This window comes from Pleurodeles waltl, chromosome 5, assembly GCF_031143425.1.
Source record: "Pleurodeles waltl isolate 20211129_DDA chromosome 5, aPleWal1.hap1.20221129, whole genome shotgun sequence".
Classification (NCBI taxonomy): Eukaryota; Metazoa; Chordata; class Amphibia; order Caudata; family Salamandridae; genus Pleurodeles; species Pleurodeles waltl.
Window position 1 is genome coordinate 962,042,142 of NC_090444.1, and position 26,280 is coordinate 962,068,421.

The 26,280-nt window shown below is 45.1% G+C and overlaps 1 protein-coding gene across 1 annotated transcript in view; it reads right to left on the reverse strand.

The window, feature by feature from the left end:
- SCCPDH (saccharopine dehydrogenase (putative)) overlaps window positions 1-25,488 on the reverse strand; it is a 153,113-nt gene extending 127,625 nt beyond the window's left edge. Inside the window, exons 1-2 of the mRNA XM_069235082.1 lie at window positions 25,148-25,488; window positions 5,848-5,960 (exon numbers count right to left, since the gene is read on the reverse strand). Of these exons, the coding sequence (XP_069091183.1) occupies window positions 5,848-5,960; window positions 25,148-25,367 (333 nt within the window). The 5' untranslated portion in view covers window positions 25,368-25,488. The remainder of the gene's footprint in view (window positions 1-5,847; window positions 5,961-25,147) is intronic.
- Window positions 25,489-26,280: the final 792 nt, after the last annotated feature.

Consider the following 26,280-nt stretch of genomic DNA (forward strand, 5'->3'; position numbering starts at 1 on the left):
GTATAAAAAGGGCAGAATAAATTAAAGTGCTTGGTGCTTTGATGTGCAGAGCCGTCACAGGGACAGGGAGGGAGGAGAATCAGGTGCCCTGGTGCCCTGGGTTGGAAAAGCTGCTAGGAAATGTATTGTTCTGGCATGGAACCTGGTCAGCAGAATTTTTGCCTCTCATTTAAACTTGTCAGCAGATAAAGGGAAGGATATGCTTGTGGTTGTCGGGGAGACTCAGTTGTCCCCGGGAAATTAATTGCCACTCGGATCAGCTAACAGTGTTGATAAAAAAAGCTCCTCTCACCCTAAGACATCACCTCCACCATGAAATCCACCTACTCTGGAGCTCCCACAGACCCATCCCCCCACCACATCTTCAACCTCGGGAACCAAAGCATCGGCAGGAACTCACCACCCTGATCAACACCTCTATCACCACTGCAACATTTCCTGACACCTGGAAACACGCCGAAGTCAGACCACTGCTCAAAAAAAAAAAAGCTCCTCTGACCCCAGTGAACCCAAAAACTACCAGACAATCTCCCAGCGAAGGTACTGGAAAAGATCATCAACAAGCAACTCATGACACACCTGGAGCAGAACCAGCTACTCAATGTCTCCTAATCCGGCTTCTGCAGCAATCACAGCACCGAAACTGCCCTGATCGCACCCACAGTCGACACCGGAACCCTCCTCCACTGAGAAGAAACAGCACCTTTGATCCTTCTCTACCTCTCAGCAACCTTCGACACCGTATCCCACCAGATGCTGATCAAAAGACTCCACCACATCAGCATCCAAGGGCACGTGCTCCGATGGATCACCTCCTTCCTCATCGGAAGAACCGAGAGGATCCACCTCCCACCTTTCACCTTTCACCTCTGAACCCAATGAGATCACCTGCTGTGTCCCCCCGGGCTCATCCCTCAGTCCCATGCTCTTCAACACATATATGACCCTGCTGGCCAACATTGTCAGATCTCACAGTCTTAACATAATTTCCTACAAAGACGATACCAAACTCATCCTCTCACTCAACAACGGCCCCTCCACCACCAGAACCAACTTACACAGATGCATTACAAGAGTCACTGACTGGATGAAAAACAGCTGCCTGCAGCTGAACACAGACAAGGTAGAAGTACTGATCTTTTGTAATAGCAGGACACATGGAACAACTCCTGGTGGGCATCAGACCTAGGACCCACACCCACTCCCTCAGACCCTACCAGAAACCTAGGAATCATCATTGACAACAAGCTCACCATGAAATCACAGATCAACAACGTCTCCTTTGCCTGCTTCCTCACTTTGTGCACGCTGAAAAAGATCTTCAAGTGGCTACCCCTACACACGAGACGCACCATGACACAAGCCCTCATCACCAGCCGACTGGACTATGGCAATGTCCTCTACATAGGAATGATCACACACCTCCTACAGAGACTTCAGACCATACAGAACGCAGCAGCCAGTCTTATCCTCTGCCTTCCCCGACAAGCCCACATCACACCCCAACTCGGGCAACTCCACTGACTCCCCGTACAGAAGAGATGCCAATTCAAGCTGCTGACCCATGCACACAAGGCTCTACACAACCAAAGAACTGCGTACATTAACCACCACCTGCACTTCTACCAACCGGTGAGAAGACTACGCTCTGTCCCTCTTTCACTTGGCCATACTCCCAGCATCTACCGAAGCAGGAGTGAAGGACGCTCCTACTCACACCTCACAGCAAAAACCTAGAACAGCCTCCCCGAGCACCTCTGGACCACAGCCCTCAAGACCTGGCTGGCTGAATAAGCCTCTAGGACCTGCAAGCGCCTGGATGCCCTATCGGGTGATTAGCCACGCTTTATAAATCCTGACTGGCTGATTTGCTCAGCGCTTGAGCTGCACTTAGAACAAATGGAACTGCAGAACCAGGTTACTGGTCTAGGTGTTATGGCCAAATATTTTTTAGAAATAGTCCATCCAGCCTTTGGCTGGTACAACCGTCTCAGGTTTGGGCACTTCATCCTCCAGCAGAATTGAGAAATTAACAACCTGTCAGAAGTCTTGGGATCATTCAATGTACATGCAGGTCTTAGGTCTTCCCAGGCCTTTTCCTTCAATTCTATTTTCTTTTTTCTAATCGCATCTTTGTAAGCTTTCCTAGCCTTTACTATCCCCTCCTGGTCATCGGAAATTTGCTAAAAGCACGCTTTAAAAATCTATAGGCCTTAGAACGGCCCGGTTGAACGAGTGTCAGTAGTTTTTCTCACACTTTTTGTTAATTTAACTGGCATATAGTTATTTAGGGAAGTTAAGGCCTGTATGACCTCAGACAGTTTTGGTCCATCTTCTAGGACCGTCTCAATTTGTGCCCAATTATCACTAACAGGTCTCTTAAGAAAGCCTCCTAATCAATTTTCTCCCACTTAATATTGACGTCCTTATTCTTATTACACTGTGCTCTGTACTGTGATTCTTTGTGGGTTTTTCTTCCCAAAACGAAGTTTAGAGCCAGTGTTTAAGGGTTATTATAACTCATGAAACTAGTCACAACTTTACATCCTTTCAAAAACGGTAACACAGCTTTAGAGATTAGAATGTGGTCAATGACTGAAATAGAGCATGCTGAATCAAATATGTCGTAGTAAAAATTAATTAACAACAAATCAAGAGGTCTGATTAGGAGTATATGCTAATACGTTGTTATGGTGAGTTCTTGTACAGTAATGTCCACCAGAGTCACTGATATAAAGCGGCCAGGCCAGACTTTGAGGGAATGGCTGAAACAAAATGGGTAACCTATCCATCAATATGGGGCCAATCTAAAAGTCAGGTCTCGTCAGCAAATTAATGTATATTGTTCTACCATCATTAACCGGACTGAATTTTCTTGCTTGGAACGTAATCCTGCCACATTTCATGAGATTACATTTAGGGTATTTTCCCGGGTAGATATAGCATTTGTCATACATTGGGCAGGTACAGGCAGAAATAAGGGTTTGTTGGTTTGATTCATACCCGATTTATTGCTGTAGCAATCAGTCTAGTTGTTCCAGTGATGACAAGACCTCAAATCTGCTGGAAAAGGAGAGGTTACCTTATAAGGGGTAGGATGCAGCTATATCCTTCTAAATATCTGGATGCAAGGGCTTATTGTGACTGACTAATGGTTGAGGAATTATTGGGTGATAGAAAAAAAAATAATAATAAATAATGGCTGGACTCTGTTGCCCTCTGGGGGAGTGGGTGTTTTGTGAAGAAGGTGTGAGAAGGCCTGAACTACACCTGGGCTCCTAAAATGTATGATTATGTAGTCACTTTATGAGGCCTTTGAGTATGGATCAACCCAAGAAACTCTTCCTGTGATGATTTCTTTAAACAGGTCACTGCGTAAGCACGGATTTTCCTAAATCAAAAGGAGACTTTGTTCAGTAGAGAGGCATGAAATTCATTTTGCGCGGACTCCGTTTTAGGAACATTCTCCAAAACTATTATATAGGTCGTGCATGAGGAAGGGATGCAAGATCGAACACCATATCCCTCATTCCGACTAACGTTATTTAAAGTCCGGGAATCCCCTGGTACGAAGTCATTAAATGTGGGCTGTTGAGTATATAAAAGCACTCTCTCAGACTGGGGAACACCTACATGCATAGCTTGCTCTCTCTGTCACTTAAGTTGTGTTGAGTTTGTGAAGTTCGATGTCTGCACTTCGACCCTCGGGTCACCTGGGCCCTTTTCTATTCCATCCAAGTAGGCCACTCTGTCCGTGAGTTTCGCTAGAGCTGATCGAATACCATCAATGTTTCCCTCCGGAAGGGCTAATTATCGTGGAACAAGATTGAGTTATGATGTTAAGATGATTCCCCAGATGGTCCAGTCTGCCCGAGTAATTTGTGGCAAACTTTAAGTCACAATCACGTATGGCGATCTTTTTCACTGCTTTATTTCCCCAGCATTACTCTTTACACTTGGGCCTTGTCTCCGTGGGGGATTGGAATTAGTTTCGGGATGAGTGGATTTGGCAAAATACAGCTTTTGTCGTCTCTTGTCTACTTCTCTTATAGAGGGGGCTCTCTGATTGACATGCTGCTTCCAACATAGTCAAAGGTTGTGAGTCTTGGGTAACACAAGGGTTAAAGCAGGTGGGGATATGGTGGATGCTCTTGGAGGTGGATGGTGGTTCTACAATATTTAAGACCTCTGAGGAGATCTGTCTAGGAGGCTGCTTCAGGATAAGTTCAGTTAAATTCACAGTATGGGTCTTGGTTTCAGAATGACTTGATTTTTTCATAGCGGAGTCCACCCGTGCTTTCACCCTGTCAATCTCGTTTTCAATGCCCCCATAAGGATAATAAGTAGCTTTTATGAGATTTAGATAGGATTTCTCCCTTTTTTGTACCGGTGGTTAGATGGTTTCCCTTCCATTTCGTCGTCCATAAAGTACAAAGTTATTTGCAAATGTGTTACCCGTTGATTACTTGGATGAGGCTGGTAAGCATGAGTCATTCCAATTCGCACCACTGGACAGTTAGAAAGCCAGGGCAAAGAGACTGGGCCCAGCCGTGCCTCGTCCAACCATGGACGGGCCCGCTCTTGGCCCAGTCTTCACCCGGGCACGTCCCACACTGCGGGACACAAAGCGTTATTTAGGCACCTCCTGGCACAGAAAGGGTGTCGGCGGCCCCTTGATGCAGCAGGTGAGGGTGGGGCATGTAGTGCAGAGTCCCAACCACCGGTGAAATTCTCTCCAAGGTTCTTTAAAATGCAAATGGAGGTCACCGGCCTGCAGGTATTCTTTCCCACTGAAAAGATTAAAATTATCATTTATGCTGGTAGATTGACTTGAACATCACGTACTGAGGTTCAAGATGGTTAATGTTTCTAGATGCCTGCCCTAATACTAACAAAAGGTGAGGTACACTGTGCTAAAAAGCGTTTGCTCTACTGTACTGTAACCTCAATAGATCTGCCTGTGAAATTAAACAACTGTAAACAATCAGAGTTTCTACATCTGTTTAGAAGATCACACCTCAGAGTAAGAATCAACTCAGGAAATGTAAGCTACAAAGACAAAAACAAGTGAATGAAGAAAATCTACCCAGGTCACTCTATTCTGTAGCACTAAACATTGTGATTTGTTTTAAGCTACTACTGGATGTATTACTTGAAGGGCCGTTGATGAACTTTGGCGCTTCACTACAAGTTGTGTGGGAAAACCTCAACAGTAGTACAGCATTCAAATGTATTGATCCGGTTAGTGAAGTGTTAACCAGGAGGCATCAAATTTGACCCTGAAGAATGGGGGATAATCATGGAAATTTGTGTTCATGCACCTATAGCTGCAGGTTTCCTCTCAATTTAATTTGTGTCAGCTCCAGATATATTTGAACTGATTTCACCTGGGGAAATGTGCCCAGGAAAAAAACAACTGATGATGCTCTTTTTCCTTAACAGCTTCTAATGCCTATGCAGCCGGTGGCTTCAGCTACCTACCGGACCAGGATTTACAAGGAACTCATAATGACCATGATAGTGCATTATACTAGTTTCAGTAATCATGAATGAACTAGCTTTAGCTCAAGAATTACATTTGCGTAAAACCTAGCAAATTAAAAACTTTAAATTGTTTACACACAAGTTGAAGGTGCTTAAAGATCATTTTTTTCTGAAAGTTTCACTTGATACTTATAACGGTAACCTGAATCTTAACAACAATAACACATTTATAGACAGATTTTAAACAAAGAAAACCTCAGATCAGGCCACAGTTACAGCTACAATTTGGTGCCATGCTCTCAGCAAAACCGTAAATGAAGCAATTGTTCAGCCTGCTTCGGAACAACAGACTGTGATACTTACTGGGCCCACACAATCCAGAACAAGGGATGTCTGTTTGCACATTTCAGCGAGGGAAGCAGGATCATCAACATCACAGATTATAATTCCAACATCCAATGTCAGCTGTGGTTGTCCTAGAAGAAGAATACTGAATAGTTAGATGTAGTTCTTGCTACAATAAAATGATGCTGCGACTGGACAGGCTTATGCTATTTCACTCACTATATACCTTCCAAAACTGCCAGCACCGACATTCACTCAGACATAAGTAAAAAACAATCTTAATTCTGAGGGTAGGACTGCTCCATTCCTGATGAAAAGAGAGGAGTGGGCTTGTACTGCAATTTCTGCCAGCTTTTACACAATACGTCTAATGTCCTAACAACCTTTGATTCTGTATTTTAAAAGATTTTAAAGTATATTACCCCAGTACACAATTTACCAAAACTAAATTATAGATTGGGATTTTATCACATCAAATTTTTCTAATTTTTATGCACTCTTAGATTCCAGCTATATTAGGATACATATTGGAGATCTAAAAGAAATAAAAGGAAATTCTAGGTAGTTTTCAAAATTTATCTACAACACCACTAACACTAACACTAAACCTGCTCATCTCAAATGTCAGTTCTTCTAGCAGACGTTTAAGCGCAGGGTCAGCCCAATGCCACCCATGGTAAGCTAGGAAAGTGACAACACCCTTTGCCATATTTTAGCACTATGATTATTAAGTACTATCCACACCACGTCAAAGCATTTTATCAAATCCAGGCACAAAAAAAGATTAAATACTCATTGATGTGGGTCAGTGTAACCCAAAAAAAAAAAAAAAAAAAAAAAAAAAAACACAGGACTTGAAGCACCACATTTGTCCAAAAGACTGCAAACTAATAGTGTACCAAAAGTTGTTATAGTACTACATTCTTCTACAGGCCCAGGCCAGCACCATTATTGAAAACTTTTCAAATTCTTTGTGTAATCAAAAGCACACAGGAAGTTCTGTTTTTTAATTCTACAGACACAACTTAGCTGCTATGTTTAGATGCAAATGATACTTATTACTGCATTTGGGTCTGTGGTTTGGAGTTTCATGCATCCCCGTTTGGAAGATGAGCCCCATTCCACTATACAAAGAACTTTAATCTGCCCATTTTATTCTATTCATGTATACATTTGTCAGGCCATGGCATGCCCGTTTCTTGACTCTGCACTTTTGTAGCACAGCCCAATAATAACAAGAGATACCATGGTGTAAATCTCTAAACTGGGGCCTTTTTAGAAGGGAAAAAAAAAAGAGACCATTCCATAGAAAGGTGAGGGAGGGTGGTGAGTAGATAGAGTATCCACTAGAGAGAGTGACATCGAAGAATAAATAAGTTGTCTACTGATGGATACTTCTACCTGCAGATTACTCATCTTTAGAATGGATACCAAAGCAGTACCTCCCAAGGTGGTGGGTCTGTGGAATAGCTTTGTTGACATGTACTAATGTCCACTTCGCGGCCTGACAGAAGTCAAGGACTGGCACTATATGAGTCAGTACAGTGGTAGCACTGGCGAAATGGGCCCGCAATGCCCCCTGAGGCTGCTTCTTGGCCAGTGCGTAGCAGATTTAATGACTAGAAGATTTTATTGTTTAGTTACTTAAAACCATAACAAACACATACAAAAATAGATAAAACAATATATAAAAAGGTGGGGGAAAAAAAAAAAAAAAAAAAAAAAAAAAAAAAAGGAACATTCCTAATATTACTAAGTATCCATCAAATAATTATATGCATTGTCCAGTCATTTCGATTCGCGCTCCGGAGGAGCTCATTTTAAAAGATGGTTGAGTATTGCTACTTAAGATTTTGCTTGCTTCGGTATGAGTAGAGCATCGCTTGATGCCATTATAGTCCACTGTCGGGCAGTGGGCTGTGAGCTAAACTCCTGTGGTTCACAAGGGGTGCAGTGCTGATTATCTAAATCCTGCTTTTGCGAAACCTGAAAAAGAAACCATAACCAAAGCACAGTTCAACTGTAGGTCACCAGGTGCAAAGCACGCCATTACTGCTTGTCTCTGTGTCCGTATGCCTTTTTCATTAAATTTGCTCTTCGGTAGGACTTTTCGTACTAGTGAAAGATGATTGCATGAACAGAGGACATGGAGGAGATCTTCCTGGTCTTCACCGCACAGGCGGCAGATAGAGTTGGTTACGTCCCTCAACCAGGGGGCCGTATTCAAAGCGAGCAGTAGGAGACCAAGTCGGGACTTTAAGAATTCGTCCTTTGTTCGTTTTGAGAAGTCCTGGCCTAGGTATGGCTGTGGTGTCGAAGACGTGTAGGTGTGCAAGGTCATCCAGGCATGAGACCTACATGAGAAGGCTACTTTGTCCTCCAGTGGTGACTGGAGCCTAAGTGATTTCCCAGCTGCTTTCTTAAAGGCATTGTGCGGGATTGGGGTCCTCCACAAGTCTGTTAGCCCGGTCTTCTTAAGTGAGTCATCTAAGTGGATTCTGAAAGGGGAGGTGTTCTTGCGTTCAAGCTCTTGCCACATATGGTAGTTGAGAGTGCCCAGGGAGGCACAGTGGGCTTTGCTCCAAAGGTTTATATCAGCGACGGGTCGAGCCAGGGATTGGTTCAGCAGACCAAACTCCTGGCTTAGTTGGGCAGGGGAGGTGAATCTGGGGATGTTGAAGATCGTCAGGTAAGCTTTGCTCACTGCATGGTTTAAGATATCAGAGTACCAGCCTCTTTGTACTGATTTTAATGCAGAAGACAAACAACTTAGACAAAGTCCTTTTTTGCACTGCTATGCTCTTCTTTGCCTTTCAGAGAACTCCACAAAGATGGCTGTTGGTGCAATCGAACAAGTTACTTACCTTCGGTAACGCCTTTTCTGGTGGATACACTAGCTACCTGTGGATTCCTCACTCATTGAATTTTCCCCATGCACCAGCATCAGACGGAAATTTTCTCCTAGCTTCTGCACATCGACGAGGACGTCACAATTGCCCGGCTCCCACGCGACATCGTCTGACGTCATACAGGCAATAAGAGGTCCTCGCGGCGTGCTGACGTCAGTTGTCAACATTTTTACGTGCCTTTGAGTCGAACAGGTAAATATCAACAAAACATATCTGATACGAACCCATCAAATAAAATCTTATACCAGAATATTTAATTAAATTAAATTGAAAAACAATCGTATAAATATATATATATATATATACATATAAAATAATATACAAATTATATATATATATATATATATATATATATATATATATATATATATATATATATATAAATAAAATAAAAAACACAAGCATGTATACCATCTGCATCAGTATAAACAAATCAATGACTTACAGGTGCTCACCCAAGGAAATCTTGGTAAGACCAGACAGGCAACGGGGAGGTGGGAGGTACCGTGAGGAATCCACACGTAGCTAGTGTAGCCACCAGAAAAGGCATTACCGAAGGTAAGTAACTTGTTCTTCTGATGGATACAACTACCTGTGGATTCCTCACTCATTGAATAGAGTCCCAAAGCAGTACCGCACTCGGTGGAGGGTGCCTGAATGGTCAGACCAAGAAATCCTGCAGCACCGACCGTGCAAAACGGCCATCCCTCCTCACCTCCGAATCCAAGCAATAATACCTCGCAAAAGTGTGGAGGGATGACCAAGTTGCTGCCTTGCCGATGTCAACCACAGGAACACCTCTAGCTAGGGCTGAAGAGGCCGACTTCGCTCTGGTGGAATGAGCTTTTATTCCATCAGGGGGTTCCTTCTTTGCCAGAAAGTAACACAGATTAATGCAAAGAATGACCCACCTGGAGAGTGTTCTCTTGTGGACTGCCTTTCCTCTTTCCCACGTACCCGATGAAGAGCTGATCTTCCAATCTGAACTCCTTCGTTCTGTCGACAAAGAAGCTCAGTGCTCTTCTCGGGTCCAGACGATGCAGTCTTTCTTCCTCTTTCGAAGGATGAGGTGGAGGATAAAAAGAGGAGAGTGTAATAGACTGACCCATATGGAAGGGTGAAACAAACTTCGGCAAAAAAGCAGCCTTGGTCCTCAACACCACCTTATCCCCATAAAAGGATGTGTACGGGGGCTTAACAGAAAGAGCCTGTAGCTCACTCACCCTTCTAGCCGAAGTAATGGCAACAAGGAAAACAGTTTTTAAAACCAACAGCCTTAAGGGGCAAGAATGCATCGGCTCAAACGGTGAGCCCATAAGAAATGTTAAAACTAGGTTCAAATCCCACTGAGGCATAATGAAAGGAGTGGGAGGATATCTATTAGTCAGGCCCTTTATGAACCTCAAAACTAATGGAGATTTAAATAAAGAGGGTTGGTCAGGCAGACACAGAAAGGCTGACAGAGCCGACAAGTAGCCCTTAACTGTCGCAACTGCACAACCCCTCTGTGCCAAGGATAACGCAAAAGACAAAATGTCTGATAAGTGGGCACGTAAAGGATCAATTTGCTTCTCTCCACACCAATTCACAAATTTAGCCCACCTGCTAGCGTAGATATATTTAGTGGAGTGTCGCCTGGCCGATAAAATAACATCCACCACCTCGGGTGGGAGAGAAAAGGAACTCAGGTTGCCTCGTTCAATCTCCAGGCATGAAGGTGCAGGCTCTGGAGGTGGGGGTGTAAAACCTGCCCCTGCGATTGTGACAGGAGGTCTGCCCTGTGAGGGAGACGGAGCGGGCGGCACAGTGAGAGTTGGAGAAGATCTGAATACCACACCCTACTTGGCCAATCCGGAGCTATTAAGATGACTTGGGCCCGGTCTTGGTGAATTATCCTCAGAACCTGAGGAATAAAGGGCATGGGGAGAAACGCGTAAAGCAACTGGCCGTACCAGGACATCTGAAACGCGCCCCCCCCAACGTTCCTTGCACCGGATACTGGAGGCTGCAGAACAACGGACAGTGCGCATTCTCCTCAGTGGCAAAAAGATCTACCCGAGGGAATCCCCACATCTGGAAGATGTACAGGGTTAGATCTGGATGAAGACGCCACTCCTGATCGGTCAAGATGTGCCGACAGACTGTCCGCACGCACGTTCAAGACTCCGGCCAGATGGTTTGCTACTAAGCAAATCCGATGGTCCCTTGCCCAGGACCATAGTCGAAGAGCTTCTCTGCAGAGAAGGTACGACCCTACCCCTCCCTGCTTGTTGATGTACCACATCGCGGTAGTGATGTCCGTCAGGACCTGGACTGACTGACCGCGAAGGGAAGGGATGAAGGCCTTGAGAGCCAGACGTATCACCCGCAATTCCAACAGATTTATGTGAAACATCTGTACCACTGGAGACCAATGACCTTTGACCTCCAGGTCCCCCAGATGAGCTCCCCCACCCTAGAGTGGAAGCATCCGTTATCACTGTGGCCACTGGAGGAGGCAGCGAGAACTGCCTACCTTGGGAAAGGTTGCCGTCTGCAGCCCACCATCGAAGATCCGCTGCAGCGTCTCTGGAAATCTTTACTGATCCCTCGAGATCCCCTTTGTGTTGAGACCACTGCTTTGGGAGGCACCACTGAAGAGCCCTCATGTGCCAGCGAGCATGCGTGACCAACAGTATGCAGGAGGCAAACAGACCGAGCAGACGAAGGACCTTGAGGACTGGAATGACCGCTCCACTTTGAAACATTGGAACCAACGCCTGAATGTCCTGAATCCGCTGGGGCAGAGGAAAGGCACGATTCAATGTTGTGTCCAGTACCGCCCCTATGAACAGGAGACGTTGAGAGGGCTCCAGGTGAGATTTGGGTACGTTCACCAAAAAGCCCAGATCGAACAACAACGGGGTTGTCGACTGCAGGTGATGCAGCACGAGCTCCGGAGACTTGGCCTTGATCAACCAATCGTCTAGGTAAGGAAATACCGCTATCCCCTTCCTTCTGAGCTCTGCTGCAACCACTGCCATCACCTTCGTGAAGACTCGAGGTGCTGAAGTAAGACCAAACGGAAGGACCGCAAACTGATAGTGTTGCGATCCTACCACAAACCGGAGATACTTCCTGTGCGACTGGAGTATCGGGATATGAAAGTAAGTATCCTGCAAGTCGACAGACACCATCCAATCTCCTTCGTTCAACGCCAAAAGCACCTGTGCTAGGGTCAGCATCTTGAACTTTTCCTGTTTGAGGAACCAATTCAAAACCCTCAGGTCCAGGATTGGTCTCAACCGACCATCCTTCTTGGGGATCAGGAAATATCTTGAATAACAACCCTGACCCCTCTCCTGCTCTGGAACCAACTCCTCTGCACCCTTTGAAAGGAGGACTAGAACCTCCTGTTCTAGCAACAGGAGATGTTCTTCCGAACAGAAGGATGGACGGGGCGGGATGGGGGGTGGAAACTCCCGAAAGGGAAGGGCATAGCCTTTCCCCACAATACTGGTGACCCAGGAGTCCGAGGTTATTGCCTCCCACATGTGGAGAAAGTACATTAACCTTCCCCCTACAGGAGTAGTATGTAAAGGAATTGGTGGATGACTAAGGCTGCTTTCCATGCTGCACCCCTCCAGAGGAAGAGGCAGAGGCAGAGTGCTGCTGGGTGGCCCCTCCGGTTCGAATCCTACCCCTCCCCCTGTACGATCTATAGGGGAGGGCAGTGGTGGCTTGCTGTTGAAACCTGCTCCGAAAGGAGGAGCCACGACCAAACCCCCTAAATCTTCTGAACGATCGTGAAGAAACAGAGGAGGAGGCCTGCAAGCCCAAAGATTTTGCTGTAGCTCTACTTTCTTTAAACCTTTCAAGGGCAGAGTCCGCCTTTGACCCAAAATGTTTATCAAGGGTAGATCAAGCAGGGCCGATTGAACATCTGGTGAAAAACCTGAAGAACGAAGCCAGGCCTGTCTTCTCGTAGCGACAGTGGTGCCCATAGCCCTGGCCACAGAATCAGTTGTGTCCAGCCCTGACTGGATTACTTGGGTCGCCGCAGCCTGAGCATCCGACACAAGGCCCAACACCTCCTGAGGTAATCCAGAATGAGATGACTTGACCTCCTCCATAAGGGCGTAGATGTATCTGCCCAAGATACATGTGGCATTCGTGGACTTAAGGGCCATACTACAAGAAGAGAATGTATTTTTTGAAGACTGGTCCATCTTTTTAGAGTCTCTGTCCGAAGGCACACCCGGAAAGGAACCAGGAGCAGTACGTGATGAACATGAAGCTTGCACAACCAAGCTTTCTGGAGTCGGTGCCTCAACAAAAAGCCTGGATCCGCAGGAGCCACACGATATCTGCGCGCTACTGTCCTGTTAACAGCTGTAGATGTGACTCACTTTTTCCAAATCTCCATAATTGGATCAAGGAGAGCCTCATTAAAAAGCAAAAGAGGTTCTGCAACAGATGAGGCCGGATGTAGTACTTCCGTTAAAATGTTGGGTTTTGCCTCAGCCACTGGGAGGGGGAAGGTCTAAAAAGTCAGCTGCTTTCATTAAAACAGAATGGAAAGAAGCAGCTTCCTCTGTATATTCCCCAGGAGATGTCAAGTCCCACTCCGGGGAAGTGTCCAAGCCACTAGCAGTGTCCAAACCATGAAGATCTGACAGAGGCTCCTCAATCTCACCCTCCTCCAAGGCCTGCCTGTTATACTCCTGTTCCTCAAGGAGTCGAAGAGCTAGCCTCCTAGAATGAAGCCTGGCCTCGATCCTTGGCATCGACAAGGCGTCCGCCGACTTCGATGACCTCGCCTGGCGCTGATCCATCCGACACCGGATCCATCGGCACCGTGGGCTTTTTCGGCGCGACCGAGGCAGAGGATGAGATGGTGAAGAACTCTCCGGCGCCGGGACAGCAGTCCTCATCGGAGTCGCAGCTCTTGTAGGCGACGCCAAAGGAACCGGCGCAGAGCCAGCACCTCCCATTGGAAGGAAGGGCATGAAAGGTGCCGGTCGTAAAGGAGCCGGAGCACCCATCTTAAAGGCCAATGGCCCTGAAGGACCAGCCGGACCACCACCAGAGCCATCTGTTGAAAAATGTCAAACTTCGCATTAAGAAATGCAGAACTATCAACACCTGGCGCCGGGAATGATGGATAATGCGGAGCTTGCGCCCGAGGTGATAACGGCGCCGCCCCAGGCATCTCTGATGCAGGTGAAAACTCAGGATCCTGTTGAAGTACGACCTCGAAGACAGACGGCGGAGACGGCGGAAAAGTCGGAGAAGCGGTAGGCGTCTGCAGCTGAGGAATGATGGTGGGACTAACCTCCCATGTCTTATGGCGCCGAACCAAAGGCGACCTCGAGCGTGAACGCTCTCTACTCGAACGGCGTCGAGAATCACGACGGCCCCGGGAGTCACAGTGACGTCGATGAGATTTCGGTGATGACGATCTGTGCCGGTGCCGCTTTTCCTTCTTTTTGGACTTCGCCAAAAACAGCTTAGCCTCCCGTTCCTTCAACGCCTTAGGATTCATGCATTGACAGGATTCCCATTTCTCCACTTCATGGTCGGAGCTCAGACACCACAAGCAATCCACATGTGGGTCTGTCACCGACATCTTGCCTCCGCACTCTCTACAAGGCTTAAAGCCCGACTTTTGCTGTGACATTTTGATAGAAACAGTAACTGTAACTACGCAGCAGAAACAGTTGCTCCCTCTAAGAATAACCGTTGCTCGAAGGCACGGAAAAAAGGGAACTGACGTCAGCACGCCGGCGAGGACCTCTTATTGCCTGTATGACGTCAGACGACGTCACGTGGGAGCCGAGCAATTGTGACGTCCTCGTCGATGTGCAGAAGCTAGGAGAATATTTCCGTTGGATGCTGGCAAATGGGGAAAATTCAATGAGTGAGGAATCCACAGGTAGTTGTATCCATCAGAAAATGTTAAAGCTTAAATCTCTCTTATGACCCAACAACAGAGCTTCTCTTCCTCTTTCGAATGGTGAAGCAGAGCAAATGATTGTTGGGGGAGTGAAGGATTGCCCAATGTGAAAAGCAGTCACAACTTTTAGAAACAAGCATTGGCAAAACTAATAGGTCTTGCCTATGTGAAATCTATTGGCTTTGTCAGAGGCTTTTTAACTGAGTTGCACAGCAGCACGGCTGAAAGTGGGGAAAAAATAAATAATAAATAACTATGATGCTGCCCGCATTGTCCACGTTTTATATTTTTACTTTCAGCCATGATGCACAGCTGCTAAAAAAAACTTTGATAAAGTCAATAGATCTTGAATAGTTGAGACCTATTTGCCTTGCCAGAGCTCAGTCATACATGGGAAGTGTTCCTAAAAAACGTGTAATGATCACTGAAGTGCGGTTACCTTATTATGGGGCACAACACTCAGCAGTTTGTTGGAGGAAGATGGGTGTGCAATAGGTACACAGTTATGGTTATCTCAAATCTGCCTGTAATTGTGAGATCTAAAGAAGTGATCATAGTATGTAGCTTATTGGCACCTGCAGTGGTAGACTAGATTAGGATCCTCCAATTAGCTAGCAGCGTGTGGCCAATCTCTTCAGTTATTTCATGCCCTGTTCGCTTGGATATGGTCCGTTTATGAGCTGGTACAGTACAGTGATAGACAAGGCCTGTAGCAGATGTGACATATGTGAGCATAAGAGGATTAAGCTGAATAGTTGAGTTATTATGCATCTTAGGCTGTACTTACTACAACTGGCTGCCCATTGCTGAATTTTATAATATTAGTATTTGTGGGGGCCTAGGAGTTACATATGAATTGACATTACCATATAATACTCATGGTAGCCATACCCAACCCTTAATAACTTACATGGATATAGAAAGTAATGTGCAGGTTTGTCTCTTCTGACAACACCATTCATGTTACTGATCTATCTAGTGTTCACAGGTTGCCTATGTGTCTGGCTGCAATAAACACACCTTACTAACAGTGTAGTGTTCACAGAGTGCCCATGCGGCTGACAGCACTCTCTGTATTATTGTTCTATACAGTCTTCATATGTGTCTGCCTGTGCAAAAAATGCACGTGTGTGTGTGTATATGCATGTGTGTGTGTGTGGGGGGGGAGAGAGAGGGGGTGAATAAATACTTAGCGGAGTCAGTCCGAAGCTGCTCTACATCCCAATGCACATTAGGAATATGTGAAGTGAGTCACGAAGCTACAACTCAAACATTCCTCTGACGTAACTGTCCAAGACCAGTGATTGGGCACCATTAAAGCTAGAAAGCACCTGTCCACCTGGTAGTATTTTTTCATGCAAGGAGCATTATGACCACAAACTTATATCAAGACAGTAAACTAAATGATCTCTTCAGAGGGGTTTTCACCCGTGCCACACGGCTGTGGGGTGGTTGCTCACCTTGTATCACAGGGCAGCCAAATGCTCTGTCATTCATTGCCACGAGCCTTCATGCGTGATTCCTCCGACTCCCTTTGCAGTGGCCCAGCATTGCAGTGCTGTCTGCAGACAGAGTGCAGCTCATACTGCAGGACATCTCCTGAAGCACCAAGGCTACATCTGGAAATGGTTTAGGTGAGCTAAAAGGTACACCCGCTGGGATTAGTAGCTTCATTTGTGCCTACCTGTGCAATTCTAACTTCCTGTTTCACAGAAAACATTTGCTTGGTATCTGCTCTGCAGGATGTACGTTTCTCAGGCCAACATGCCCATCATCCTTAGCTGTCATTGCAGCCTATTTCTGCTAAAACAAATAACATGGGACAAGGTGGGAGAGGGAAGGCAGCAAAATGACAGGAAGTGGGCTTGGGGCAGCAAGTAGACAAATGGTGGGAGGATGGAGGAAGCTGAATGGAACAAGCAATGAAGAGGGGGGAGTGGTAGACAGTCTGCAAACAAGAGAGAGAGAGAAAAGGTATCCTGGCACATGACCCCAGGCCCCACCCTGCCCTGCTTGTTGCAATACCACATTTCAGTGGGGGTGTCCTTGAGACCCTGAACCAGGCTGCCTTTGATGGATTTTAGAGAAGCTTTAAACATCAGGCGGGGAGATCACAACTCTAACAGACTGAAGTGGAAACTTGGTCTCCCCCAGAGACTAAAGTCCTGTGGTGACCAAAAACTTCTGGATACCCCTACAAAAATACATTGCCATTATAGAATCCAAATAAATATATTTGATAAGATGGGAGTTATTTCAGCTCTCAAGTATTCTTTTTAACAGTGACAGTTCTAACCCTGTAACCATTGTACGTTCGATATACATGTTACAGGGGTGTGGAATTTATTAAAATATCTACTTGTCCAGGGGACAGGTTGCTTCTCAAATCTACTTGTCCTGTAAAAAGATCCACTTGTCCCTTTGGTGCCATGTAGTGTGGCGACAAATTATGGCAGCAATATCATTATGTAAGAGCTCTTATAACAGCCTCTCTGATTATGCCAGGGCTACTACCATAGTAGGGCTTGAATACTTGCAGTTTCAATCCGTACTGTAGAAAATTCCTTATTTTTCCACCTTTCTGCAGATCTGCATACTGGGGCTGGAGGAAGCAGTAAGCAATAGTTCCAGGGCTGGAATGCCTTTGAGTCTGCAAACCTACTAACCTGCATGTTTTAAAGATTTTCACCAGCTTCTCTCTAATATTTTCCCATAATAAGAAAGGTTGGACATTTACTCCTGACAATGGCAGAATTAGAACTTCTTCCAGGGTTGGGAAGAAAGTGGCTGGAGGGAAAATGAACTTGCAAATGCTCAGTAGATTTTCACATGAGCAAATCTACACATCGTATTTACCCATGCTAAAATACAGTTCACAAATATTTTATAGGGGTACGACATATACCATGGGTGCACTTTTGTGACTTTCTTTAAGAATTTGGGGCCACATGTAGGTAGGTTCAGATTTGCGACCCGCAAATTGCGAGCCAGAGCGACTCGCAATTTGTGAGTCGCAAATCCGAATGTAGGATGGTGTCCCTGACACCATCTGTGATTCGCAAGGGCTTCGCAAATGCCCACCTCATGAATAATCATGAGGTGTGTCGCAATTTGCAACCCCTTTGCGAATGGCGGCCCTCACAGGGATGGTGGCCTGCTGGAGACAGCAGACCACCGTTTCTGTGACTGCTTTTCATTAAAGAAGTTTTCTTTTTTTTTTTTTGTAATGCAGCCCGTTTTCCTTAAAGGAAAACGAGATGCATTACAAAAACGAAAAATGAAACGTTTTAGTTTCATTTTTTCAGAGCAGACAGTGGTCCACAGGACCACTGCCAGCCCTGATTTTTTTTTTACAGTGACATTCACAATGGGGAAGGGGTCCCATGGGGACCCCCTTCCCTTTTGCGAAAGTGTTAGCACCCATTTGAAATGGGTGCAGACTGCGATTGGTTTGCGCCCGCGTTCGCAGTCACAAAATAATCCTACATTGCACTGCGAGTCGCAATTAGGAAGGGAACACCCCTTCCTAATTCCGAGTCGCAAAACTGGGTTTGTGCATCGCAATGTGCTTTTTGCACGTCACAAACAGCAAAAGTCGCTGTTTGCGACATGCAAAAAGCTACCTACATGTGGGTCTTGGTCCCTAATTAGGTCTGGTATTAACAAAGACATTTTGTTTTTATTAAACTTCTATTTCTCTCTCTTTCGGCTGGCTTTACTGTGTGTGATCGCATTCTGCTCTTCCACAAGGAGCATATTGGCACACAAAGTAGTTTTCTTCAGTGTCAGGAACTACAGTGGCAATCAGTGACGTAACGAAACTGGAGGGTGCCCCTTTGCAAAGAACATGGAGGAGCCCCCTCTCCAGACTCACTCAGGGCAGGTGCTGTGCTGAAGGGGCCCCCTGGAGGGCGGCTGCGGGGCCTTTGTTATGCCACTGGTGGCAACGTGTGCTTTTAGAGTTCAAAAACTGTTTTTTTTTTTTGCCAGTGTTTGTTACAATGTTGAGGGTAGCTCCCACAACAATAAAAAGTGTTATAAAAGCCATGTCAAAACAAGACACGCATTGATAAAACTAAAAGACTTATAAAAATATGTCAGATCAGTTGGCTTTGTCAGTGTTTGTTTATTTTCATGCTTCCCATAATCGTGTTGAAAATGGTTACACTGATTTTCCATTAGAAATATTTTTGGGAAATACTAGCATGCATCAACACATTTGACTAAATGACACTTCATTTGCATCTAATCAGAGAGCATTCTGGGAGCATTATAATTAGCCTGATAGCCTAAACTTTTCAAACATGTGTATACACTTTTTTTTTTTTGTACTGGAACCAACGTCAGTAGTGAAGTGTGACCTTAAAACATTTATTTACAGAACTCACCCTAATAATGAAGGCTTTCAAATAATGAACGATAAATACAAGTTCGAACAGCATTATCTTTTGGAAACACATTGCCTCAACTGCAGAGAGTTCCACTCTCTGTAAACAGGCAGCCAAAGGGTTTGTGCTGCAGAGGGTTGGGCCTACTTGTCCCAAGGACAAAGTAAACATAAAAACTTGTTGCCCTTGACCCCAAACAAGATGTCCCGGGCGTCGGTATAGGAATTCCACATCCCTGATGTTATGAGGATGTAAACATGTGAGCTATTATTGTGCAATGATTGTTTGATGGATGGTATCACACATGCAGACCAAGCTATTGTGACGCTGCATGCTCATGTCCCTGTTGGCTGTTTTCTGCACAGGCTGCGACAAGGTACAACTCAATAAAAATTACACTAAAAAAACAGAAAGAACCTGCATGATCAATAAAAATTACACTAAAAAAAACAGAAAGAACCTGCATGTGCACCCGGCATAGTCACTGGGCAGGATGCCAAGTGGCTCAGAAGCCTCAGAGCCACTCTTACCGTGTCCCAAAAACTAAGCTGAAACATCAAGAGCATAGCCCAAATGTCCTGGACTTGCTGTGGTAGAAGAAAAGCCTGAATCTGAACTGTATCCAGTGTGGCTCTAATGACAGGGAGCCTTCTTGAAGGAGTCAGATGTAACCATGATTCTTTGATAGCGAACTAAAGCAACATCAAGAGGTTCGCCGTCACCTGGAGGTGGTCTAACATTGACTGTGGCAATCCCATTGGGGAAAACTAGAATACCTGAAAGCCCGAAATGTGGTGTGACCACCGCCATCACTTTCGTGAACACCTGAGGGGAACTGGTGAGGCCAAAGGAAAACATGGCAGGTTCAAAATGCTACTGGCCCATCTTGAAGCACAAATAGCATCTGTAGGATTGCAGGCTGGGTCTATGTACATAAGCATCCTGCAGGTCTAAACTCATTATGTAGTCACCTGCATTAAGTAAGGACAGAACATGGGACAAATTTACCATTTTTAATCTGTATTTCAGCAAGAAGTCGGCATCCATCCTTCGGCACAAGGACATAGCAGAAGTAACAGCCAGTTCCTATTTTGGGTTCTGATCCTTGCTATGGCTCCTTTGGTCAAAACAGCCTGCACTTCTTGGAGCAAGATAAATAAGAGCTCCTCTGAAAGATGCGGGCAGGAGTTATGGCTGGTCTAAAAGGTATGGCAGGGTGTAGAATTCCTATAGCTCGACTTCCAGAATATATTGTTTGGGTCACAGGCAACATGTTTTCCTGGTTATTTTTCTCCTTTCTCCTTGGGACAAGTAGGCCCAACACCCTGCAGCAAAAACCCTTTGTCTGCCAGTTTACAGTACAAAATTGTGGATCAGGGATAGGCATTGTGTGCAATTAAGGTAATATGTGTGTCCTTCAGTTGTTGCTGCTCGAACTTCTATTCATGGTTCATTAATGCAAAGCCATTATTATTAGGATGAGCGCCCCAATGACATTTTGTAAGCTCAAACTGCACTGCTGACCGTGGTCTCAGTATAAAAATGTGTACCCACTTTTGCCAACTTTAACATTATGAGGCTACAAATAATTCTCCAAGAATGCTCTCAGATTAGATGCACGTTTACAGACGTGTGAAGCAAGATTGATGTGTCTTTGCTTCAAATAAAATGTTCACAAAACTGCAACTAGGAAAAAAACATTCTGCTTAACTACTGTGAATTTGTAGGTACAATTTATTTAAAGCATCATCTACTAAAATATGTTGATATACGTTAGTATTCCACAAAAATATTCATAATGGAAAAACAGCACAACCAATTTTAACATGACGCCTGAACATGAAAATATTACAAGGATTGGCAAAGCCAATAGGTGTGACATTAGTGGTCAGCCTTTTTGTTTTGTCAATGTGTGGCTTGTTTTGACATGGCTGTTGTAAAACGTCATTGTTGTGGGAGCTGACAGGTTCTCACCTTCATAACAAACACTTGCAAAATGCAATAACATTTTTTGGTCTCAAAAAGCACACATTGCCACAGTAGTCTGTAGCAGTGAACAAAACGACTTTGTCTGCTGATATGCTCCTTGTGAAATAGCAAAATGCTGTTACTCACAGTGAGAGAGAGTGAGAGAGGGAGAGAGAAACCACCCAGCATCCCCCCCCAGGTCTCACAATAAAAAAAAAATTAAAAAGCTACTGCACTTGTGTTAGTGGGTCCAAGTTCCCAGAACTGGGAAGGGCCCAAAATGTACTGTGGACATATCAAAATTATCTATCAAAAAAAAACCTGCTTTCGCTAGAGGGGCACCTGCGTTTTTGGCCATGGCCTTCGCGGCCACTAGGGAAACCTACCAAATCCAAATATTTCTGTAAACTAGACACCCGGGGGGAGTCCAGGGAAGTGTGACTTGTGTTGGATCCCCCAACATTTTCTTACCCAGAATCCCCTGCAAGCCTCAAATTTAGTAACAACAAAATAAAATACATCCCACTTTCCTCAGGTTTCTGTGTGGGATAACTGCGATGGCTCAAATTTTCTACCACCCAGTCTTACCCTCAGTCTCCTGATAAAAATTATACCTCATTTGTCCTCACCTCACTTTTCCAAAATATTAGCCTATTCACTCCACAGTGCTCGTTTTAATTAGTATCGGGAAGAAAGTAAGCTAAGTTTACTGTAAGAACTGACAAGACGGGCAGAGCACAGGATGAAGCAGAAGTCACGTAGAGATTAGGTCACAATAACAGAAAGAGCGACTGTAAGAATAGATACTTAAAATAACATTTTCTTTTTTTAAAAGATTGCATGAACAACAAGCCTTTGTCCGCAGGTTTTCAAGTTTGACCTCTACTCAATTAGTGCACAGCCAAAATGTCAGCTTCTCGTCAGTCCCTACACTGGCAGGTGCACAGAGCTTCTGATTGAAGTTAGAGGTGAATATGAACACCTGGCTAACAGCCACCTTTAATTCACAAACTGTGGTATTTGGGGTCAGCCCAATCAGCCATTAGTCCATCATTTAAAATTGTTGGGGGAAGTATACCTTTGTCTAGGTCCTTTTAGGTTTATAAGTAACAGACATACCATACTGTTCCCAGTGTCCGAGATTCCATGGTGATGACTGACATCCCATTTTACCAACAGCCAGTGTGGCTTTCTGTCACTGTCCTTCAGCTAACCATGGCCTCTGGCTATGCTTCATCTCTCATCTGCAAGAGCTGATCACACGTGGTTAGGCTAGGCAGTAAGTCATCTCATCTCTCCCATCTAAGGAAATAGCAGCGTGTAACAGTGGCTGTGCTCTTAGCCAGTCTTTCTCATAGCATTACAAAAGGGCTGAAGGTCACGCACCTTCAGTCTTTGGTTTGTATGCCATTCAGATATTCAGCATCCCTCATTTGTCAGCAGGTGGTTGACTGTATCTTTTATACTGGACATTGGAAGTGTTGCCTGTGCGCTGACACAAGGCATCTTCTTTGGTACAACTGTTGTTTGAGTCCTCATGTGGGAGGCATAATTATTTTTTAATGTGTGCTGTACTGCTGGAGAGGCCACTGGTCCGGACTTCACCTGAAGAGTATTTTTTTCAGCTCAAATTGCACTGTCACTTATTACTGCATTGACAGACATCTTCTGTCCCATTAATACTGAGAGCAAGGTCAGAGCTAGGAGGCTCAGGCGTTCACATCTAACCAAGATGGAGAGAACAAATTCTGGCAATGGTGAGAAAGTGTAATGACCAAAGATTGTAGACGCCTCTGTGCACAATTTAGGTAGAGTGCTGTTTATTCACAGTATGCTACAGAGGCCTTGGATATCTAGGTGGAAACCTACAAACAGTTGTTCCAGCACACAGAGCTGCATCAACCTCACCAAAGTCAGAAGATAGGGTCTGAAAGTTTAGAATGCCATTCTAGATAGAATAATCCTGTAGATAGCAACCAAAGATGCTTTGCATGCCAGACAAATTTAGATTGTTTGCTGCACGAGCTAATTAAGAATAGCAACAATAAGATGATACCAAGCATGGTTTGCTAGGCTAAAGTTATTTGTAGTGTTAAGTTTCCAAAGCTTGTATTGTTCTGCCTCTGCAAGCTACAGAAATGTTCATTCTAAACAGAAATGAGTTCTGGGGCCTCATCTGTTAAAAGTTATCATCGGCCCCCAGGCAAATGTGACCAATCCATGGGCTTATTTAGAACAAGTCAGACCAAATATACAACATTAAAGATCTCAGATGTAATGCAACCACATTATACAAGTGTGCTAAACAATAGGCTCTGTGCAATCGCTTAAATCGGATGTTTATATCAAATGTTAAAATAATGTTTTCAAAAACTGGACAGAACCCTGCTCCTCAAGGGCAGATTGTGGCACAGTAAGCAAAATGTCTGTTTTGATGCCATGTGAAATTATATGCATCGTCAGACTACTGTCACTGAAAGGGAAAAGGCAACATTACCCCCTGAAGAGTAAGAGCGATTTCAACATCCAAATTACAGTCCAATGATACACACATCCTCAAGAGCACCTCAAGTCTTGGCATCCCTGGGATCTAATGAGGCTACGGGAAGGGGGGGTGGGAGATACCAACCCCCCCCCCCCCCCCCCACCACCACCACATTTTTATTACTTCAGCCCAGGGAATTAGGTTCCTGGGGCCTTTTTAGGCTTATGGAGGGCATGTGTGCACACTTCATTACAAAATAGCAGCTTGGAAAGGGTGGGGGGGCATGCACCCCTTCCCCCAAATTCACCAATGCACCCCACCTCCTTCCCGGTCCCTGGCCCAACCACACCAGGCCTAGGGGCTCAGGGTATCCCTGATAAGCCCACCTTTTTTTTTTTTTTTTAAAGGACTGGAGATTGCTGCCACAACTTTTAGGTTGATGTGGTGGAAACCAATCGGATTTCAGCAGGAGATCTGTTAGGTTCGCGGAGCCTCCAAAACGTGAAATATACAAAGATTTTGAGCATTAATTGCTCAAATACTATTGAACAGATTTACAGCAAATCACAAAAATCACTTGTGTACCACAATCTAGTTTTCTGCCAAATTTGTTATAAATCTCTTCAGCTGTTTCGACTGTAGCCGTGTCTAAACGCCTATAGAAAAATGAATGCAGAAAATGTGTTTTAGTAACCACTTCTTTTTTTCCTGACCATTTTACGGATCCTCCCACCCTCCCCAAAAAAATATGTGCAGGAAAGAGCTTAAAAAAATATTTTATGGGAACTTTTGTGAAGATTCACTAAGCGGTGCCAAAGATATAAGCAAATCAAAAATTGCATCTCCTATGGAAACACGATCTTAACTATAAAATGTACCCGTGTCGACCGCTACAGAGATATATCTTTCACACCAAACCATTATCCAAGAGTAGTCTATGGAGGTCAAACAGAAGGACAGTCCTTGCACTTGTTACAAATGTCTGGATACTGCGGTTCCGGACCAACAGGCAAAACTGGTAACAAGCACTGCCAGTTACGGTCACGTTCCCCAGAGCCCTAAAACAGCCTACCTACCCCCAGACCAATTATCTTGGGTCAAGCCTGTATGTACTTTGTATGAGAGAAGCCTGCTCTCTCTGCACATTACTTAGTATGGGTTATTTGCACTATTGCAGATAACAAGGAACGCTTACGCTGAAGTTGCCAGGATCGCCCGTGCTAAACTTTAGAACTGCCATGTAAGTTCTCAAATACAAAAAAAGCAAACTCTATTGCAGTGGACGGCGTAGCTAGCTCCCCACTTTTAAGCAACAATTGTGATTTAGTTAGATAAAACTCAAACTTACAAATACATTCCTTCTCCCAGCTGCAAAAACGCAGCCGTTTGCGCATCTGATGTTAACAAGTTTGAAGATCCCGGCATCAAAATATTTTTTTTAATTCTAGACGGTTATCTGCCACTAAGTGCATGCTTAGAGTGCACTGAGCTCAATCCACTCCCATGATTTATCAGGGTAAACCCTGGCATGGAGTTGACCCCGCCCCACTGTTCCCTAGTGCCAACTTCCACACGGCAGTTGCAGTTTTAATATAACCAAGCTACATCCCAAGTATCATTGTCCCTTCATTACCCAGCTTATCCGCTGCACGTTGCAGCACTCCTTCGAGCCGCTGCCGGTTTCTCCCTGCTACGGCCCAGCGTAGCGATGAGTCCCTGAACTCGTCCTCGGACACCACCCGTGCTAGCTCCTCCACCACGAACTGGCCAGTGAAACCAGAGGCTCCAAACACTGCCACCTGGTAGGGTCTGGGTCTGCAAGGCCCATCCGCACCGCCGCCTCGAGTAGCCATGGTGACAGTAACGCGGGGGTTCCGAGGGTCTCCAGTTAGCAAAGAGACGATGCTGAGACTGCGTGGAAGCTCAATGGGCAAGCGAAGTAAGTCACTGGGCAGTCAGTCTGTGTCCGCCAATTGCGTGCGCGGCTCCCCCGTCACGTGACGGCGCTTGCTGCAGGTCAAAGGCTAAAGTCTTAGTCACACCAGCGAAAGACTAGGGAGCTAGATGTCTAGATAGCAACCCCCTGGGCTGACGCCGGCAGCCATGTTTTATGATATGACACACGTTTGAATTATCCACGGTCGTAGACACGCTACGTGCGGATGACAAAACAGAGGTATCCTTGGATGCCTCGCTCGCTCAGTAAACTTTAATTGTGAAATGCTCTGTAACATGGGTTGGGTGGAGTGAGTTTAACTCCTTCGCTGCCAGGCCTTTTCCCCCTCAGGTGCCAAGCCTTTTTTTGGCTATTTGGGGCAGTTTGCGCTTAGGCCCTCATAACTTTTTGTCCACATAAACTACCCACGCCAAATTTGCGTCCTTTTTTTCCAACATCCTAGGGATTCTAGAGGTACCCAGACTTTGTGGTTTCCCCAGAAGGAGGCCAAGAAATTAGCCAAAATACAGTGAAAATTTCGGTTTTTTTCTAAAAAATGGGAAAAAGGGGCTGCAGAAGAAGGCTTGTGTTTTTTCCCCTGAAAATGGCATCAACAAAGGGTTTGCGCTGCTAAAATCACCAGCTTCCCAGCTTTCAGGAACAGGCAGACTTGAATCAGAAAACCCAATTTTTCAACACAATTTTGGCATTTTACTGGGACATACCCCATTTTTACGATTTTTTGTGCTTTCAGCCTCCTTCTAGTCAGTGACAGAAATGGGCATGAAACCAATGCTGGATCCCAGAAACCGAAACATTTCTGAAAAGTA